The following is a 21,315-nucleotide window of genomic DNA, read 5'->3' as shown; positions in this document are numbered from 1 at the left end:
AGGGTATACTCGTACGCCGTACCTCCAAAATAATTTTTTTGTACCATTTATATATTAATGTATTTATTTATATTTCACGAAGCATGATTCCGACTACGGCGTTAAGACAGGGAAAAAGTAATTATAAGACGAGCTTATGTTCAAAATTTTAGCAAAATTAGAGTTGATTAAAGGGTGCTGTGAACGCCGTGTGAACGAAAAAACCTAACTCGCTTACAGTATACGCAAAACCCCCCAAAAAATAAAAATGTTAATTCATTTTTCTAGCTGATTACCACGGAGATATTAACTTTTCACACTATAAAATATATGCGTCGAAGATTGTTTGAACAATTGCTGCTACTCACGATTGTAAAACTCTGGTGCCAATGACGGGGAAAAATTCGCATAAACCATTGGAAAAACTTATTAACGTTTGATCAATTTATTTCCAAATACTCAATTGTATCCAACATTTTTTAAGCTATTTTTAAATAGCTTATGAAATTATGTTTCCAATTGCTTTAATATTATTCGTTTGTAAAGGATGTGAAAATTCAAAATGATTCGCAGATCAATCTGAACATGGAAGTGCAGGTATAGTCAAGCCAATATCCACTATTAAAGTTACTAACACCGAAATTAACATAGGCGCAATATCCTGCAGGTGGATTGCCATCGGGTTGTCCTGTTTGCCAATTTGTGTAAGTAAACGACTGACCAGTAGCGGCCCATTTCCACCCATTGTTATAACTCCCCGATGTCCAATAAGGATAGTTAATATTCAAATCTAATAGAAAATGTTGCATAATTCAATATTTTAATGAATAAAACGAGGTCAATAATGCACACCTGGCGTAGCTCGAAAATGATTGTAGATTATCTCATCTTCTTCTTTAGTTTCAAGACTAATCAAGGTCATGTTTCCTCCCCTGCAAATTCCATCCGCCTGAGCCCAGGTGAAATCCTAATCGGAAGGATGCAAGTTTATCTAAAAGTTTTTTAGAAGCGGTTTTGATGTGAAGCAAAATGTGTATACTTGATAGCGGTTAGAGAAACAGTAACATTTTCCATTCAAGTTCCAGCAAGGAATAGTTGTGTCACCTTGGAAATATGGCGGGCAATCTTCATTAGATGAAAAAATTGAAAATAATGAATCATCTGCTTCATTAAAAACAAAAACAAAATAAAACATTTAACAATACTCTGAACCGGAGCTGCAGTTGTAGTCGTTGTAATGGGGGTAGAGTAATAATTGGCTTGCCAGCCGTTGTAACTGGTCGAATAATCAGAGATGTGAACCACAAGGCAACTAGAACCTGATGAAACAACATCTGGATAAGCGGAATATGGGCCCCCACTGAGACGAAGCAAAACGGGCGAGGCGGTTGTTGGTCCATCATAAACCTTTTTCAACATGTTCATTTTCAGTATTCACCGCGATCTCCCTTCAACGTTATATGTACAAGATCTTACCGTGACATAATCGAAATTAGATTCTGTATTGAAATAAGCAAATTGCAACACTACGCGATCGTTGAACCCCACTTGGATTGTGTACTGGCAGTTCTCGTTAAAGCCGTATGGGTTTGGATAGTTTGGAGACGAGAAGCTTCCAGTTGCGGTATTGTAACTACCACCACACGCTATATATGATAGAATTTGATTAAGTTAATGGTAAGGAAAAAATTACACTGTTGGTATAGGCCTACCTCGGGCAGACGGCGCTTCCCTGTCGAAAAAAACTTGTTTATTGTTGATGTCATCTTCCGTCAACACTTTGGGTAATTTGCCTGCCAATATTGTCAAAAAGCAAAAGTTAAACGTCAAAATAATGACAACAGCTTTCATTCTTAATGAAAATTGAAAATTTAAGATTCCAAGAATGACGATGGTAGTGGAATCACTGGTGGATTCACTTAAAAGAGCACCAATTTTATATAAAAATTTTACAATGTAGGCTTCAATAAAATTGCAGATATAATTGGTACGTCAGGTTTCCATGGGACTGAAGGACGTTATCTGATTCTATACATAAAGGTCATCAATGACGCTATGTGTAAATCCTGTCGTAAGGAAAGTGAACACGCAATTACGCAAACAGCATGTAAACGCTTCAAAATGTTGATAACGGTAGACTGACATGATATGAAATTAAGAGTTTGACATGCAGTCACGGCATTAGCAAACAAAGTCTCGGATGAAGGAGGATATCGAGATAAACAGATCCACATTCACTGCGTGGCTTCACGAAACCCCCGTATTAAGTCAATGTTTACTACATCTAACAAAACTTGAAATCAAATAATCAGACAGAAAAAATGTTGGTTGTCGTTTAAATCGGCGACGTATGTTGTTGAGCAAGACTGCAAGAGCAACATTCTAAAATCGTGAAATAAGAACTTGAGTAAAATCAACCAATATGGCAGCCCAGGGGAAGATCCCTGACAATGGTCCATTTTATTTATTTTTTAAATGAACCTAAGCGGGAGAAATTTATATGTACAGTACCTAGCTAAAGTTTGGGAACGCGCGAGAGAACCTTACGGAGAAAGGAGTTTTTTCTCGGCGTTCACAAAAATCCAATTTTCGTCATAGCGCGACAAATTTTTTTTGGCCGTAGCCATTATGGGTAGCATTAAGCTAAAAAAAATTTTATTTTTCCGATCAAGGGAAGGGTAGGTTTAAAATGGATCCATAAGTTTGGGTTGATCACTCTATAGAGCTCCATGCAAATTAGGGTACTTTAAAAGTTTAAAGGGGGATAACTACAGAACGGGTTAAGTTAGGAAGACGCGGAAAACTCTGAAATGAAGAGCTTCACAAGCTCAACATTCTACAACAGTCTTCATTTTCAGATTTTTCGCGTCATATTTAATGTAGTCAATTGTAAATTGAAAACAGAATTAATTTTTTCCCCCGTAATTGCCCCTCCACTGAAAACTGTTTTTGTTTGGCAATTATTAAATTTTCCAACTCTACCAAAGGCTTAACAATATGCTGTAATGGCTTATCGCTCTTTCTCAACAACTCTGCCATATAGTTCTCAAATGAAAACGCAGTGAATCGTCGGGGAAGTCAATAAGAATGTGTTTACATTATAAGAAATAAATTCTGAGTCATAAATCTGTTCGGCTTCTTTTATGAAAACATTGTATTAGATCGTGAGCGTACTGATTGTGAGCATGACGATAATTCTTCTGGAGGTTAAAATCTTGATGGCAACATGAAAAACTAATTTAAGTTGTTGTAGAAACGAAATAAGGTGAAAATGTCGCACACAATTACAGAACCTACCCAAGAATGGATAATGCTGTGTTATGATGTTGATGCTTTGATTCTATCAAAAAATTTTAGTGATCTTGTTTTTCTTGGGTATTCTTTCGTAATATTGTCACGGGTAAGGAGGCTAACACGTTCGGTTGGAAAGAGCGACCAGAAGCTGTTTGATAAACGTGAAACAAACAGACTGGAGGTCGCGACTCCACCACCGACACACACACCAACACAGTAAAAGGAGTCCAACCAACACGCAGACAAGAACAGTGAACAACTACTAACTAGAGAAAAGTCTAAGAGAAGTCCAACACCGAGAGACATGCTAACCCTTTTTGTATCCTCAGTCAACGTCGTTTCGTCCCCAAGAACTATTAATGTCAGGCGTCGGAGAATCGTCAACTTCCCAGGATCAGAATCGAATGGGAAACGTCGATTCTGGGAACTAATCGGTCGAAACGTGACATTTTCCCCGCCCACGTAAATGATCGTCCCGATCATGGTATTACTTCCATAACGGCATCAACGATGGCTCTCAGATGGCTATCTATCAGGGTAGAATAAATAATTAATAACCAACATGTTTTTAAGTTTCGACGATATCCAGGTTAAGGTGAATCCATCCACGAAGCTCTTAATCTAAACTTGGTTAAAAACACACGCGATTATAACACACTACAAAATACAATCACATAATGATTACTTTGCAACTCAAAGTCAGTCGACATTTTTTAAACTCTCGTCTGGATCATAACTTATCATAAATAACACAGGTGGTTTTTGGGAGCAAAAGAAGGGAGTTGGGATTGGTTTGGGATTTTTCGCCTCTGTCAGTGTAATTCTCCAGGAGGTTCCGACCGTATTGTCTCCTCCGGATTTCCGGCAAAGTCCTCGACTTTCCTTACACTACCGACCGCTCTCGAGATTCCGGCAAAGTCCTCGACTTTCCTATCTCTGTAGGTATAGGTAAAATAGGGTCACAGGATGGAAAGGTAATTTTCACGAGAATTTCTACATTTGAACACATAAGTAACATTCAACAGCTTTTAAACAATAGGGAAAAGACCGTGGTGTGAAAAAATGGAAAACCGAACGTGTTCCTCTCTATACCCTGACTACAATAGGGAAAAGACCGTGATGTGAAAAGTGGAAAACCGAACGTGCTCCTCTCCCTACCCTGCATCTCCACCAAATGTCACGGGTAAGGAGGCTAACACGTTCGGTTGGAAAGAGCGACCAGAAGCTGTTTGATAAACGTGAAACAAACAGACTGGAGGTCGCGACTCCACCACCGACACACACACCAACACAGTAAAAGGAGTCCAACCAACACGCAGACAAGAACAGTGAACAACTACTAACTAGAGAAAAGTCTAAGAGAAGTCCAACACCGAGAGACATGCTAACCCTTTTTGTATCCTCAGTCAACGTCGTTTCGTCCCCAAGAACTATTAATGTCAGGCGTCGGAGAATCGTCAACTTCCCAGGATCAGAATCGAATGGGAAACGTCGATTCTGGGAACTAATCGGTCGAAACGTGACAATATGATGTCGTAAAGACTCTAGATGAGAAGAAAATAAAGAAACTTGGGATTTTTGAAGCCGGTGATCTAATGACCACGAATCCAAGTCAAAAGTAATTTCCTACTGACTTCAAGTTTTACCAAACCCATCGGCCGGGTCATTCTTCGCGGATGTGTGACGTTCAGGCCAGTGACGTTCAGGCCAGCGACATTCAGGCCACTGGCCTGAACGGAAGACATTCAGGCCAGTGCCAGGGGACTTTCAGGCCAGTAAAAAAAATATGTTGAATGTGTTGTATGAAACTGAAACTGACTGAACTGAAACGTTTACAAAGTGGCCCAACGGACAAAGGCTGAGGCATTCCCGAAAAAAATAACAGCTGCCCTGTCCCTTGCTGGAATTTTAAATTTTGACCAGCGGATTCGGAATCTTAAGGGTAAAAATTATATATTCCATTTACTGAATAGAAATTGTCGTTTAACTTTCAAAAATGAACAGATGCTAATGACGAAGAATTCTTAATGAGCGACCCGTTTGTGGATGAGTGGCAGGGTTCGCGGATGCAATCCAGTCCAGGAAACCTATTTAACCCGAGGGGATCTTCGATTCTGCCCCTCCCACTCTTATTGTTAAATCGCCATCACTTTTCATCGTTTTCCGTTTTAGAAACCTAATCGCATCCTCAAAAGTAGATTTTTCTTGATCTAAACTCGTCAACTCAGTTAGCACTTCATCCAGAAGTTTGCCGTTTTCTCCGGTTTTGGTTTCGGGGAAAATTTCTTACATAGATATGGCGAATAATTCGCCATATCTATGTGAAGTCTTAAAAGTATGGATTCGCCGATACAGGCGCCGATATGATGAATTTCAAACTGATGCGTATGGAAAGCCAGATCCGTCCTGGAAAACGTTCCAAGAAAACTATTCTGCCGAGATAGTTTCCTTGCTGTATATATTTAGGCCAAAGTAGCCAGAATGGCCTTTTACACCCGAAATCGCATATGAAACCATGAATCTTCAAATGAATTTGTTGACCCTTGTACATGAACACATTTTCACATAAGAGGGTGCCCTACAAACATAATCTTCAGGCAGAAAAATTGCCTGAAGCCAATGTTTGAAATGAGCACCAGAATGGGCCGAAATTGGCTGTTACTTCTCTTGGCAATTGAAAATCCGTCAACGTTAACAAAATTTAAATTTTCAATATAATTTCAGCTTCTGGGATACAGTAGTGGTCCAGGGCAGGGCCCGGTAGTCTAAAAAAACTACCGCTACCGCGGTAGCGGTAACTTAAAAAAGAAAAGTTTATCGTGGTTACGGTACTACCGCGGTAGTTTAAGGGACTACCGCGGTAGCGGTAGTCGTACTGCGGTAGTATTTTATTCTTTTACAAATGAAAATGTTTCAAATCCATTTCAAGCGGAATATAGAAGAGTTTATATACTGTCACGTGGTCAATGACCACGCTATGTGATACGTCTGGTATGTAGTCCAACCGGACGTACTGTATGACTGTGCCGGCCTAGCCGGGTATATAAGCGTAGAGCATCGGACTGATCGGGGCTGTTCCCTGGCTGTCCTTGGCTGTCTAACAGTGACTGTACTAGAATGTAGTATTAGCAATACACTCCTTATCCTTGTATGTTACATGGTGGAGATGCAGACCTCATAGGGTAAGTCCGTTTTTCTCCATCGTATTGTAATTCTTTCGCAGTGTGTGCCGTGAAATTGCGGTGGTGCGGATTTGTTCCGGCCAAGCTACGATGTGACGGAGAAAACGGCGCCTTGAGTGCGATCCCTGGTAACAAGGGTGAGGAGAACGGAGCGGGGGATAAGTAGAAATTTGGGAGTAGCATTTGTTGTTTGTTGTTGATTGTTGATTTGTTGTTTTGTTGTTGTTAGCGCACGGTGAGCAGCGGGTTTCAGACCGCGGGCAAGATCCGGGGTCGCTTGAAAACGCACGTTGAGCGGAAAAAGCGTGAGCCTTTTGTCCGCGAAACGGGGTCGTTGTAGGAAGCGCACAGTGAGCAGCGAGCTTTTTTTTGGCCGCGGGCAAGACCTGGGGTCGCTTGGAAAAAACGCACGTTGAGGGAAAAAGCGTGAGCCTTTTGTCCGCGAAACGGGGTCGTTGTAGGAAGCGCACAGTGAGCAGCGAGTTTTTTTTTTTTTTGCCGCGTGCAAGACCTGGGGTCGCGATAACGCACGTTGAGCGGAAAAAGCGTGAGCCTTTTGTCCGCAAGAAACGGGGTCGTTTGGTGTGGAGAGCAATTGGAAGAGAGCTACGGGAGGAGAGAAGCTGGGAGACCGGGAGAAGGTCGAGAGCAAGCCCGACAGCAAGGCGATGACGAGCGACGGCGAGGAGAGCGAGCGATCGAGAGCAAGCCTGACAGCAAGGCGATGACGAGCGACGGCTAGGAGAGCGAGCGACGGAGGAGAGAACGACGGTGAAGAGAGCGAGCAACAGAGGAGATAGCGACGAGCGGCGGCGAGAGCGGCGGCGAGAGGAGAGAGCGACGGAAGAGACAACGGAGAGAGAGAGCGACGGAGACGACAGAGCGGGATAGAAACAATGAAGCTAGAGAAAGAAGAAGGAACGAGAGCGACAGAGGAGACAGTGACGGCGGAGAGAGCGTTGAGTGACAGAGGAGAGAGCGACGAGCGACAGAGGAGAGAGCGACGAGCGACAGAGGAGAGAGCGACGAGCGACGAGCGACAGAGAAGAGAGCGACGAGCGACAGAGGAGAGAGCGACAGAGGAAAGAGGAGACAGCGACGGAGGAGAGAACGGAGTGTGATAGAACGGAGAGAAAAGTGACGATGAGAACGGTTGAGTGTTAGACGAAGGGCGGAATGCGCCGAAAAATTGTTTTTTCCTGTTGTCACGTTATTTTTTTAAATTACATATAAGTATTGCTATCGATCGGAGAGACTAACGGGTGACGATCTGGAAGTCGAACTGAGTTCATAGTTTGTGACATTTTGTACGTGATTGATTTTTCAAATGGTTGCAGTATTTTGTGCATTTTTTTTAAGTCGTAGTACTGTTCCGGTTTGGTTTTCTTTGCCATAGAGATGCATTTATTAGTTATTATTGTATGGCTTTTTTGTGATAGGAAAGCGTGATTGAATTATTGTTTTGTGCTGTCGATGCGTGAATTTTGTTCGTATAGATTTATTTTGTTGTGGATATTTTTGACGATTGCTTTGTTTTGTCCTGACTACTCGGCACGTGCACGTGTGAGATATTTCCTGACGAGTAATTTTTTTTTTGCTGATGTGAGTTATTTGATATGTTTTGTATGTTTTTGAATGAATTTTGTCGTTGTGTTGCCGCAGTCGGGGACGACTGCGAGTTAAAGAGGGGGATGTCACGTGGTCAATGACCACGCTATGTGATACGTCTGGTATGTAGTCCAACCGGACGTACTGTATGACTGTGCCGGCCTAGCCGGGTATATAAGCGTAGAGCATCGGACTGATCGGGGCTGTTCCCTGGCTGTCCTTGGCTGTCTAACAGTGACTGTACTAGAATGTAGTATTAGCAATACACTCCTTATCCTTGTATGTTACAATACTTTCATTAAAAATTTTCTTTTTAATTTGGATCTAAAAACCGATTCCTCAGTGGCAATCAAGATTTTTTTGATTTATGAATCAAAATCAGAAATAATTTTTTTGAAATATTGTATCAATAAAAAAATTAATCAAATATTTTTTGATTTTGAAAATTAATTTTTATAAAAATTTATCTGGCATTTATGGCAAAAAGATTCTCATTTGTGTGATTTTCTCGTCTTGTTACTATTTTATTATTTATCCTTGACTCACTGTGTTTCAAACCGTTTAAATCACGAATCAAATTAAACATCCTTGCATGATTAAATTCTTGTAATTAAATAAATAAGAGTTAATTTTTTATTTAATTTAACGAAACGGTTTAAAATAAAAAATCATTCAGGAAACTGCTCACTGGTACAAAAGATCTTTTCAGCAAGGCAGAAAAAAACGTTCCAACCATGCGGAGTACGGAAGTGCGACGTTTTTTTCGTTTTATTTCAGAAGCCGTGAACGCGTGCGCGTGCTTCTGGAAAACAAGCGTTCTTCTCACTCAAGGCACTAGGCCCTTATACGCCGCTCATATTTAATTCAAATTGACCTACAATGTCATGAAATTTCATTCGCAAATGACCAAATGTCAATTAGAAAGTTTAAGAATGAATAACTATGATTGTTTGGACTAAACACGTGAAAGATTGGTGATCCAAGTATCCAACAGAGGCCTTATGAATTTCTCCAGAAAAATTAGAGCGCCATCTATTGTTATTCTATTGTGTTTTACAAAATCAGCGCTAGATGGCGTGGAAAACTACCGCTACCGCACGGTAATTTGAAAACTAACGCGGTAGTGCGGTAGAGTAAAGTCGTGCGGTACTACCGCGCGGTTCTACCGCTACCGCACGGTAGTACCGCGGTAGCAAGTTCACCGCGGTGATCCAGCCCTGTAGTGGTCCACGTAGTGGTGAGGCTCGCTTAGTGGGAATTCAATTCCTACAAAGTGGGAAGGGGCGGAGCCTGCACCAAAAAGTCCCCTCCAACCCTCTAGTTGCGCGGAAGGTCCAAACTGCCAACTCTTTTTTCTCGGTGTCACCGACCAAGGTCACCCCTGTTAACTGACTTATTATTTGAATAAACTAGTTAACTACGTATCTTTCCCCAATGTAAGGGAAATTGATACCCAAATTAAAAAATTAATGAATTATTAATGAAATTAATGCCCGAAAGAAAATGCCCAATTGATTGTAAAAAGGCCAATAAAAAGCGATTTATAGCTTTATAATTATTGATTAGCAAATCAACGCCGCAATGACGAGGCGCGAGTTTTCTTTCTTAACCATGAAACTCATAATAAATAAAACAACAACAAAAATAATAAATAAACTACAATGACCATCGAGAGGAAATAAATCTTAAAAGATTACCCGATGATAACTAAGGAATGTAGTTATCTAATTAAGAATAGCAACTGAAGACGACTGAAATGGGAAACATTAAACTAAGAATTACACCGGCGAAACTCCGTAAGCCATCATGCAAGAGCTGGCAAGACTGCAAGAGTTCTTGTCCAAATATTTTTGACGCTTAAATCAAACTGGCAACTTTGGACGTTAGCCAACTCTATTATTTTCATGGTTGCAATGCCAACGTCATTTGTGTGGAACCACCTGGGTTGCCAGACCTTTGTTGTGCAGTTCTTATAGGGTGCCAGCATGGTGTATTAGTATGGTGTGGGAAATTATGGTTGGAATCGGCTATCTCGGCTGAAGCCAGTGGTCGGCTATGATCAGCGCTGCCTGGTGGACAATTGGGTGAACTATGAGCTATAAACGGTTTGAAAATTTTCTAAGTCCGATTCCGATTGCACTTTGCTTATGTACTTATAAAGCTATAAAATCGTAAAAAATGAGTCAATAACAGTAATTAAGTATTATTTTTCCAGCTTTAATTATTTTAATATTAATAGAAAAAAAATATGAAAAAAAATATGTGATGAATATAGGAATCGAACCTTATCCCTCTAGAGTCTGCACTTAACAAAGTTAAATATAATATACTATTTTAAAGACGAATTATTTTACAAAAGATATTTATTTTGGTTCATAGAGGGCACTGACAATAGCCGACCAGCCCTGCAATTGGCTGTTAAGAATTTTTACTTTTGCACTAAGCTCCGCCTCTTGTCCGGAAACTGGCTTCATTCGAGATAGCCGATTCCAACCAAAGTTCCCCCACCATACTAATACACCATGGTGCCAGTAAGTCGGAAAAACCAGCAAAGTGAACTCTCTAAGAAATACAGTACCCGCCAAGCGATTAGGTACATTCCCCTTTTTTCAATGCATTTTTATGGCACTACGTGTCTTAGAAAAAATGCAATAACTCTTGAACACGTTGGGCTAGATGTTTTTCCTTTTTTTCCTGAGTAGATCTAATGATGATCTACATTTTTTACACACAAAGTTGTCGTAGGATTAACCCCCCTGGCGCTACGGTATCGTTCACTTTATTAGGTACACCCCGTTTTCCCTCATATGCGCCGTGTTAAATACGGCGTTTTCAAAAATCTATAAAAAATAGTAAAAATCAAGTTAAAATCTTTTTCTTTGTGCTAAAAGATGCACAATTCTTCACTCTATACGAATAAGAAGAATGATTTACAATAAAACCGACTCAGAGAACCCTTCCCTATGCCTCAAAGTTTTCCACTTCAACATTTTTACGGCAAAATAATAACTGGCGCAGTCGCCACCAGAGGCACTGCAAGCTACGGGCTGTTGCTACCAGCCGCCAACTTTCACAGAATATGGTTTGGGGTAGAATCTGATATGTTAACTCACCTCCTCGGCGGGAAGAAATTGAAAGAATCAATTACATTAAATGGGAAAATTCTCTTTGTTCATGGAAGAATATCTTGCCTAATCCCCAAGGAAATGACACAGCTTGCAGTGCCTCTGGTGGCGACAGCGCCAGTTTTGATTTTATACCGAAATTGATTGTCGGAATTTTATAAGTAAGTTTTTTGGGCGGAAAATCATCAAATAACGACATCTATCTCGGTAATAATTTACCGAGATATAATGTCGAAATTTTTTGCCGACAAATTTCTTAGAAAGAAGGCTCCCCTCGCAAGGCTTTTCCTAATACGTGGACCGCTACTGTACAGTTTAGAATACGTAAGATTCTATTCAAAATTCCAAATGGTAATATTTACGGGCGCTATATCTTTTACATGGGCAGATCAACGAGTTTATAGAAGAGACCGACATATTTTGGGTAGATCTATTTCTGTTCTTCTAAATAAGGGAAGATGCTTCGTCGACTGCATTTTGGCAAATTCCCCAATGATAAACTAATGAAAAAACTGCTGCTTGAACGTAGGGTGATCATTATCACAACTGTCATCGCCGCTGGCATAAAAAATACTACATATATTTTTTTCTATCGACTCTTTGTAGGGGCATAAACAAAAAAATAAATTGATGTGACATAAAATATATTTTTATGTAGATGACCATGTTGGGGCAAGTTCTGCCCTCCACTGTAGGGCTAGTAGGCTAGTTGTCTTATGGAAAATTGCCATTATTGCTGACAATAAGTAAATTACTAAAGCTAAAATTATTTATACATATTTAAAAAAAGAAACACTGTTAAAAAGGGTTTTGTTTTTTGAATGTTTTTAATCTTCAAAAATTGAGGGGAGGTTTCGGAAAAGATGGTTAAAAACCTTCGAAAAATGAAAGTTTCGTTGTCGAAAATCGAAACCTGCAAACATTTTCAATTTTCAGAGGTTTTTAACCTTCGAATTTGGAAATTGACTTTTCGAAGGTTATTTCGTTCGAAAAACGAACCACTTTTTTAATAGTGAAATATATACGAATTGATAAAATCCACCCTAGAAAAAAATTCGTTGTTATAATGAATTTTGTGATCAAAATTGATGTGTCAAGTCGTCCCTTCATGTCGTCTGTTCTCCCATGAGAACTAAAACAAAGAGCAACTTACCCCGTTTTAGGGGCATATTAGGACATAATTGATTTCATACTTTAATAACTGTAGTGTGAGCCCCACTTTTGTAAGCCGTCTCCCTTTCCACTTTCTCCCTCCAATCTAGCTTCCCGCTTTCTCCTACCGTAGTGCAAACAGCTATAGCTCGCAAGCTATATGCTCGCAAGCAGCTATAGCTATCAATGTAAAGTGGATTCAACGAAATTTTACTTCGCTGGAAGCTGCAACAGAAGTATTCCGCAGTGCAGTCTTACCAGCCCGCCCAACCACCGCAACACCTACCTGCTAAGAAGTATCGCACCTATTGCTATTTCTCTTCTTTGCTTCCTTAGCTAAATAAACATTGAAGTCCACCGAAGTGTGTGCATTCGCGTCTTATTCTTTATAAGGCCCTCCTGCGTCCAAGGGACGGGGCTCTTACAAGTGGTGAAGGTTCCAGCCCTACCTTCATTTTTTTCATGGATTCGAATAAGAAAATTTTCCAGCCCTTTATAATACTATAAGCCTAAATAACGAAAGCACCAACACCAAACCAAAAACTACCAGAGACTCTGGTATTTAGAAATCCAATGTAAACGCTGTTATGGTAAAGAAAAAAATCCCGGAATTTCCAGAAAAAATCTAGAAGATGGATTAACTATAAGAGAATGGTTTAAACTAACGGATAGAGTACAATCCGAGAATGCCGGATGGACAGATGGGCAGATGCAAAGAAAACCAGATTCTATCAAGATCAGCCTTGATATTTAATGAACAGCTGCGTTCATAAATGGATTACAGGACGCCTTAAAATCAATTCGCAAGGCTCAACTTAAACACATCAAGCACAAACTAGCCCGCAAGAAACGGTAAGCTGTTTTAAGCTTAATTACAGCTCCCAATTTAGAGGGAATAGTCTGGCTGCTCCCAGGATTAAATATTAAAAAAAAAAAAGATTGGAATTTTCGGGTTAGATTAAGCTTGGTGCGATCAAGCTAAAATAGCAGTTCGTTTACCAGCTATAGGAATGCTAGTTGAATAAATGATTTAAGTATAGCAACTCCCCCAGCGCCAGTGATAAATGTGACTGCGGCAGCCCCATCACCAAGAACACAATCGATGAGATTGCCACAGTGACAAATCAGACACTTCAAAGGGGACGTGCTTGAATGGACCCAATTGCGCTGGGCCTTGGTACACTAGTTAATTTAAAGCATGAATCGAATATTTTAAAAAAAGAGGTAGGGAACAATCGCCAAATGAGGGGAAAAAGGTGGGATAGGGGACCACCTATCGGGGGCCCTAATACAATAGTCATTTAAATGTCGCAGCAATCGAGTTTGTCGGTCGATCCGAGTCGTCAGCTATTGGTCATCGATTCTATTCCTAACATACTTCCCACCAGAGCGATGCGATAAGGCTTGACTTCTCCGTAGACTGGATCGTCAACGGCTTCGATAGCTTTTGGAAAAATTGGAGCTGGATAGGAGCTAGATCTTCTTCCGGCTCCGATACTCTGTCTACCGCATCCACATCTTCGTCTTGGTCTTCACGTAGCTCTAAAGGATGAAGACATTGTATAGATCGATAAATTAAATTACCGTTCGGTGTTTTCAATGTGGCTGAACGGAAAAGCCCGTCTCGGCTGGAAATCAGTTCTTTTAGGATCCCTACTTTCCACTTGACGCTTGGTGTGCTTGTCGTATATTACGCCTACTTCATCAACTCGAATTTTTCTCGTCGCTTTTCCTTTTGAACGGAAGTTGTCTAGGTGTAGCAAGCTAAAAGTTGTCTTTGACGAATTGTTGACAGATGGCACTAACGTAATCCTTCCTATTTTTGTCGAGTTCCACGAGTGTTGCACTGTTTGAATTAGGGGCCATCAAATTAATTGTCGGCTCCGGTATACCACAATTTGATGGCTGGTTGTTTAAGAATTTATTAGAAGTGATTGGGACCGGATCGTCAATTTCTTCTCCAACGTAGTTCAGTGGTCGCGCATTGATGGCGCTCTTATTTCAAGTTCGTCGTATTCCAAACAAGAATTTCCATTGGAGCGTCGAAGTAGATCTTTAACGATTCTCACCATCCTCTCCCAGAATCCTCTCCACAAGGCCACAAGGCTTGCAGAAAAGATCCAAAGAGTTGTCCTCATTGCAAGAAGATCACGGATAGATGGATCTGAACGAAGAACTTATAAATGACTTGCTACACAACGATAGGTTTGGGCGTTGACGGAAACTGGTCCTCTCCGTGCTGAATATTTACGGAAGGCGATTAAAAAATATCTCACTGGCATATCTTTAACGAGCTCCCAAAGCAGTTCTCGCGTGTCTGCACAAGTGAATATAGAAACACATAACTTTTCAAATGTTTAGAACTGATTACAAATTGTGGCGATAAATCGTATAGTAGCAATTCTTGAAGTTCAACAACTTCCTTCGCTGGAACAGCCGGATCTAAATCCGAATTTTGAGTCTCTACTTCTGCTTGTGGCTCCTCATCGGAATCTTCTTTGACTACGGCTGGATCAGCGGTGATAAGTTGAACATCGTGGTGGTCGTCTTTTTCTTCCTTTTCCGTACTTGCGGTGGCTTGTAGTTCAATGGCCTGGAGAAATCGACTCCAGTTACAGTACCCACTCCAGGTCACAATCCCTATGGTCCAAAATAGGCGTTTTAACCCGCGCGAGATAGGCCTAACGGTGTCTTGCGCGGGATTTTTTTTTTAATACTTAGATTGCTTGTACAAGGTTTAGGCTATTTTTTTATCACAAAGATAAAGAAGTAGTCTTCATCTTTCTGTTTTTTAATTTTCGAAAAGTGTTTAGGTTCTATAGGAAAATATGTCGTTTTTTTAAATATTGGATGACCCAAAAATATGTCGCATTGCCTTTCCCTACCCGCGACATGGCCTTAGGGTATGGGGGACAAAGGGGAGCATTCTCGAAGAAAGGATTTCCTCCCCCTTCGCCATCTCCATATCCATATCCAAAGGCCATGCCGTGGGTAGGAATTTAGTCTTCTGTCTCTGGAGAATCTGGCCATTCGTTGTCCTTTCATGAAAGCCACGTTGGACTGTTCCACCAAAGCTTCCAATGTACCAGCGCAGGCACTCTCCGCGAGGCAAGATCAGCCCGATTCTGGATCTCTGGATTGGGATTTTCACGTTTTAGGCAGCCACAGCAAATTCATTTGCGTATTTTTCCCCATGCATTTGCTGTGGCTGCCTACAACGTGAAAATCCCAACATACCCAGTTAGGCTTCACCTCCTAAAAATGGCCGGGTGACCGTTTTTCGAGAGGCGGGCCTTTAACCAATTTTAAATTAAAGATATGTCACTCATATCTTTGACTGGCTGCAACGTGTTGAGTTTGTGGAGGTGGGCTTCAATCAACATCCGGTTTCCCGTACATACGCTTGAGTTCGTCGATCGCCTTCTTCAAGTTGTTTCATTCAGCTCAAGAATTTCGACAAACAGAAAAGCTTCCCCTTGAAGATATTGCTTGAGATAATCGAATTTTTGAACGGATGCAATCTATGATGAACGAATTGCGGCATTAATGCTTTCCGGAAACGGAGTCCATTCCAGGATCTCTTGGACTCTCCTTTTGGTTTGATTTGACGTTGCGGAAGTCTGGTCGTCTGTGGATTAGTTGTTGAAGTAGTGGATGTAGTAGCTGAAAAAGATGTAGTGGATGCTTGAGCTGCCAGGATTCGCTGCATGAAATCTTGCATTTTCTGGTCTCAAGCGACAACGTCATCTTTCCGCTCCTGCCTCCTCCGTCTTTCTGCCTCTTTTGATATTTCTTCTTATTTAAAATCTTTCCACGTTGAAATGCTCCATCTTCCCGTCGAGTTTTTTCTCTTCTCCTGTGAGTTCCACATCTAGTGTGGCTGTCATCATCTTGCTGTCAGCTTCTTCAATAACTTTTAAAATTTGGGTTAAAATGAACTTGTATTGCGCTTCTTAACCCCCCCCCCCCTGGAGAAGGATTTCTTGGTGGTGCCATGGTGCAGCTAGTCCTTGAATGAGAGAAGAGAATTAATAATTTGCCGTAAATAATAATTAGTGATGTTGAAACTTTGAATTTTGAACCGTTGTCGAAATTGAGTGTGAATTGGATATTCTTCTTCCTAAATGACTGAGTCTCCTCTTCAATGAAAGCGTCTTCTGTTGGCTGCTCACAACTCACAAAAATGTGGTAGATCAAGCTTCCACGCTGAATAAATAAGCCACTGTTGGGTTTTCAGATCAAACTACTATTCCAACTCGCCCTATTAAAAAAGATACGCAATTTTTTTGGAGCGAAGCATGAACTCAAGGATTGCACCTCCACCCGTAACTGCAACAAATGCGGAGGAAGACACCACACTGCCCTCTGCGACAAAGCAGACATCAGAGTCTTCAAACCATCAACATCGGGAAGCATCATGGCCAGCAACACCATCTCGGCCACTACAGCCTGTGCAAGTTCATTCGGGGAATTAATGCTAAAAAAGGCAAAAGTCGTCGTCAACAGACTAAATGGTATCGAAATTAGAGCAATTTTATTCGCAGACAACGGAAGTCATCGATCATGGGTGCTAAAATCACAATCATCGCAACTCAAGCTGAAACAGTGGCAGTAGAAGGAGAGTATTTAAGAAGAAAGAAGCTGGCCAACCCGAAATGACAAAAACCGTAAAGATGCAGGTTAGGGGCACCTGGAGAGACGGCCCAAAAGTTACATTAATCTCTTTAGAATCGGTCCACATTGCAGATACTGGTCCTACATAGGTTCTGAATTTTCAAGGGGCCTCTGGATCCCAAATGAAAAAATGGCTGACGAAAGATTAGAGATGGTACATGAAGAAGAGAAGCCTATAAGAATTTCGATCAGAATAGAAGAAATGTTTAAAATCATGTCAAATGAAGCAAAAATTCTAATTCCGTGTGGAATACGCGCATTTAAGACCAAAATGGGAAGAATGATAGTCGGTCCCTCACAAGAAACTAATTCAAAAATGGGTAATCAAGTGATCCAGCATTTAATTCTTACTTCCAATTATCCAGTGCCACAGATAACATCGTCATTCGCAGCAAGTAGTCAACGGAAAGTCATTTCAGCCCACTAAATCAGAATTTCAATGGAAAAGAAGACTGGAACGGCCAGCCTCCAAAATCCACAACCAGAGCTTCATTCTCGGATGCACCAACCAGATCACGGTGGAAAAAACAGACATTAAACGGAATGAAAAGGACGAACTAAATATTACTTCGATCATTCTCTCTTTTGGAAGCTCAAAAACCTTGCGAACTTAGACGGTGCTGAACCACCCACAAAAATTTTCGAAAACCGGACTTATTTATAAGTATAACATGTAATCCAAAGTGGACTGAAATTAAAGAAGTTCTATTTGACGAAAAAAAAGCTTGAGATCTACTAGATATCGTTGCACGAGTTTTTAAGCTTAAACTGAAATCAATCATACATGATCTTTTCAAAAATCTATTTTTGTGGAATGTGTGGCATACCTGTTTGTTGTTCAATTTCAAAAACGAGGTCTCCCTCATGCACTTATCCTTATCATCTTATATCAAGATTCACGTCTATACATACGACTGAAGACACAGAGAATATTATTTGTGCAGAAATTCCACCACATCCTTCTAGATTCCCTGTTGGATCAGATATGCACGAAACAAGCTACTCGGGTGCAGAATATTGTGCTGAGCCAAATGAGACATGGGCCCGTGTGGAACATTGAATCTAAACTCGCCATGAATGATCAATACAAACTGAGGAAAAGGTCATCGAAATATCAAAAACAATATCCCAAATGTAGTTTTCTGGACACTTACCCCAAATACCGCAGAAAAGATCTCCAGAATACGGTGGAAGATTTATTGACACAAGAACGTATCTGGACCAGTCCAAAATTTCTGGGCCGTGGCATATAGCCCCTATCTGTATTTGAATTATAATGCTCAACATAAGAAATCTACTTTAAATAATAATAAACACATATTCTTTTCCTTTCTCCATTCAATTGTGCGTCTCAACACTGCTGGTGGCAAAATATCTCTTCAAGTACATCGAAAGGAGTAGATCGCACTATAGTAACAGTACAATAAGGTGAACATCAACGTGACTAAATCAAAGAATATCAAGACAAAAATTAAATAGGAGCAGACGAATCAGTTTGGCAACTATTTGCTTATAAAATGATTGAACGATGTTCAGCAGTTTATGGTATGCGTGTCCAAACTCTAGAGCAACAAATGATATATGCTCAACCAGGGGACGAAGCAAATGCTGCCGACCGCGAAAGTTCCAGAAAAACTGAACTAACATAGTTCTTTGCATACAACCGAAACAATCCAGATACGAAAGTCTCTTACATAAATTTTTCTGGAAGCCATGTTTGGGATAAAAGAACAAATCAGTGGAAGGTGTCCAAGCAATAGGTTTCCTCAACTTAATGATGGCTATTGCATAAGACGGTTGCGCTGTGTCGAGTGTTCCGCACAATCTATATATGGTCTGCTAGTTTTTATCTTCTATATAGTTCACGTCATCTCCTACACACATCTTTCCATACCTCGAATTGGTTTATATAATATAACCCTTAACGCTATATGATAACTATTCTTTATAATGCTGAGTTACTTTATACCAATAATTGCTTCATGTTAATCCTTAACTTATCTGCTTCAACAGGTTATGGGCCCAGAACACTCGAGAATTTTGTGTTTCACGTAACGATGTTGTCTCACAATCAAACCGCATTTTGGGATATAGTCCAGTTATGTAGTTCAAAATTTAAGACAACATCAGAGACAATTGAAGTGAGATTCTGTATGTAATCGAACAACTCAAGATGAAGACTATACTAGAAGCCTCTGATTACAGAATTGAAATCTACCTAAAGATGTGGGTACTCATACACATAGACAGGTCTGACAAAATTGTTACTTTAAATTCACTTACTTTGTGTTACACATTTGAACGTAACCAGATTGGAGCTGACAGAACACTGATTCAATACTCGTTTGCTTGGTGTTACACACTCAAACGCAGTCAAATTGTACCTGACAGAACATTGATTCAATACTCGTTTGCTTGGTGTTACACACTCAAACGCAGTGACATTGAACCTGACAGGGACACTGATTGAATACTCGTTTGCTTGGTGTTACACACTCAAACGCAGTCAAATTGGACGTTACAGAAAATTCATTTCATATTCATTTTCTTGGTATTACACACTCAAATTTCATCAGATTTGATCAGACAAAACATTAATTCATAACAAGTCGAACATTGATTCACCACTCGTTTGTTTGGTGTCACACACTCAAACTTCGTCAGAACATACATTTTATAATCGTTAGCCCAAACGGAGTCAAATTGGACGCGACAGCACACTCACTCCACAAACTTAAACCAAAACATATTGAACCTGACCAACATTTATTCAATACTCGTTTGGCGTTGGTGTAGTCCTAAACGAGTTTTGTACATGATTTTCCATGGCGCTCATTCAATAAACCTAAGATCATAGAGAAAATGTCTGTTTCGCGTTCATGTTGTGCACATACACTAAAACATAGCCATTAAACTGTCCCAGACATAAACCCAGCTTGAAGTACGATCGTTTATTTAATACAAATATATATATTTACATATTTAATACAAATTACTTTATCAACTAAAAGAATTGTCAACTAAAAGAATTGCCACTTATAGATATCAAATTAAAATCTCGAATGATTCCTCATTTAACAACTGGTCAATTTACATAAACAGAATCCAATCAATTACAGTCCCCAATCCATTACACTCATATGAAAAATCCAGTGATCTCATTAGAATAAAAAAAAAATGAAAAGTAAACAAGTTTTTTAACGGATAGCCAAAACAAATTGGCTGATAAACGGCTCAGACTTTTCTTTGTCATTTTTATTGTGTTGATGCCTTGTTCAAAGATTTAATATAACATTTGTAATGCACATTAAAGTGTTCATAACTGCAATAGTTTCACCACATTCACTTAAAAGGAATTAGTACAGATGCACGTTATGCAATCAGGATTGATTAAAAATGCAAACTATTTAATCATGTGAACCTTGAAATCCTGCAAATGGATAAAGTGAAATAGCTATCTAGCTTAGACACTCAAGGCAACAAGAATTCCAGCACAGTGTACATTGGCATCGATACAGCGATCTCCGTCAAGGTTCTGGCGCATCTTATTTCACCTGTTAAAAAAAACAATAATAAATAAAAGGAATATAGTATGAGTATCTTATCTGATTATGATTCACGAGCATTTATCTAAAATTATACTTTATCACTGAAATCCATGAGATGCCTTACTGACTTCTGGGTATCCAATTCGTTTTGAAGAATTAGAATCACATAGTTCGCCAATCCAGTATTTAGAATGGAACAGAAAGTTTAAAATGCATGTATATTGACAGCTTTTCGATAACCATGATTCACCTTGTTCTCTATGAATGACTAATGCAGTCGGTGGATGTAATTTGAGACAACAATCACTTCAATCTGCCGTGCTAAACACATTCCCAACTCAACATATACAGATATCAGTGACCAAAGTGTTTAACCTAGATTGCTGATTATGATTACATTAATAAATAATTGCTTCATGTTAATCCTTAACTTATCTGCTTTAGCAGAAGGCACCCTAAAAAGATACTTTATCACAATAGGAAAAACAGTAACCATCCATCCCAATGCTGGAGAAGTTTTTTTATCTCCGTATCCTTTTAAATCACAATCACACTGCTGGCACAACAAGTTTTGAAGATCTAAAAATTGAAAACGTCAAAATGTGTTCTACTTTGAAGAAGCCTTTTGTGAATTAGGGTTGCTCTTACACGATCGTGAATGGGAAACTTTGCTTCTAGACGCAGATAAAATACCATTTTGCTCACAAATAGGGGAGTAACCCTTATTTGTGAGCAAAATGGTCATATGGTAAT

The 21,315-nt window shown here is 39.9% G+C and overlaps 1 protein-coding gene across 1 annotated transcript; it reads right to left on the bottom strand.

The window, feature by feature from the left end:
• Nucleotides 1-396: 396 nt before the first annotated feature.
• On the bottom strand, nt 397-1,994 carry LOC124321004 (CUB and sushi domain-containing protein 1-like). The gene is made up of 6 exons (XM_046783916.1): nt 1,692-1,994; nt 1,456-1,625; nt 1,185-1,386; nt 1,019-1,104; nt 832-946; nt 397-769 (listed from the first exon to the last, which is right to left on the bottom strand). Exons 1-6 carry the CDS (start codon nt 1,828-1,830, stop codon nt 537-539), a joined length of 945 nt encoding a protein of 314 aa, XP_046639872.1. The 5' UTR covers nt 1,831-1,994; the 3' UTR covers nt 397-536.
• Between the last annotated feature and the right edge of the window lie 19,321 nt (nt 1,995-21,315).

Source organism: Daphnia pulicaria, chromosome 1, assembly GCF_021234035.1.
Source record: "Daphnia pulicaria isolate SC F1-1A chromosome 1, SC_F0-13Bv2, whole genome shotgun sequence".
NCBI lineage: Eukaryota > Metazoa > Arthropoda > Branchiopoda > Diplostraca > Daphniidae > Daphnia > Daphnia pulicaria.
Note: the sequence above shows the minus strand (reverse complement) of the source record. Positions and strands in the feature narration are given on the sequence as shown.

Coding starts and splice junctions, on each gene's coding strand:
- LOC124321004 (XM_046783916.1), bottom strand. CDS start 1,830: ATGAAAGCTGTTGTCATTATTTTGACGTTTAACTTTTGCTTTTTGACA. Junction 1,387..1,455: donor CTAATTTCGATTATGTCACG/GTAAGATCTTGT, acceptor ATGTTGAAAAAG/GTTTATGATGGACCAACAAC. Junction 947..1,018: donor GTTTCTCTAACCGCTATCAA/GTATACACATTT, acceptor CCTTCCGATTAG/GATTTCACCTGGGCTCAGGC.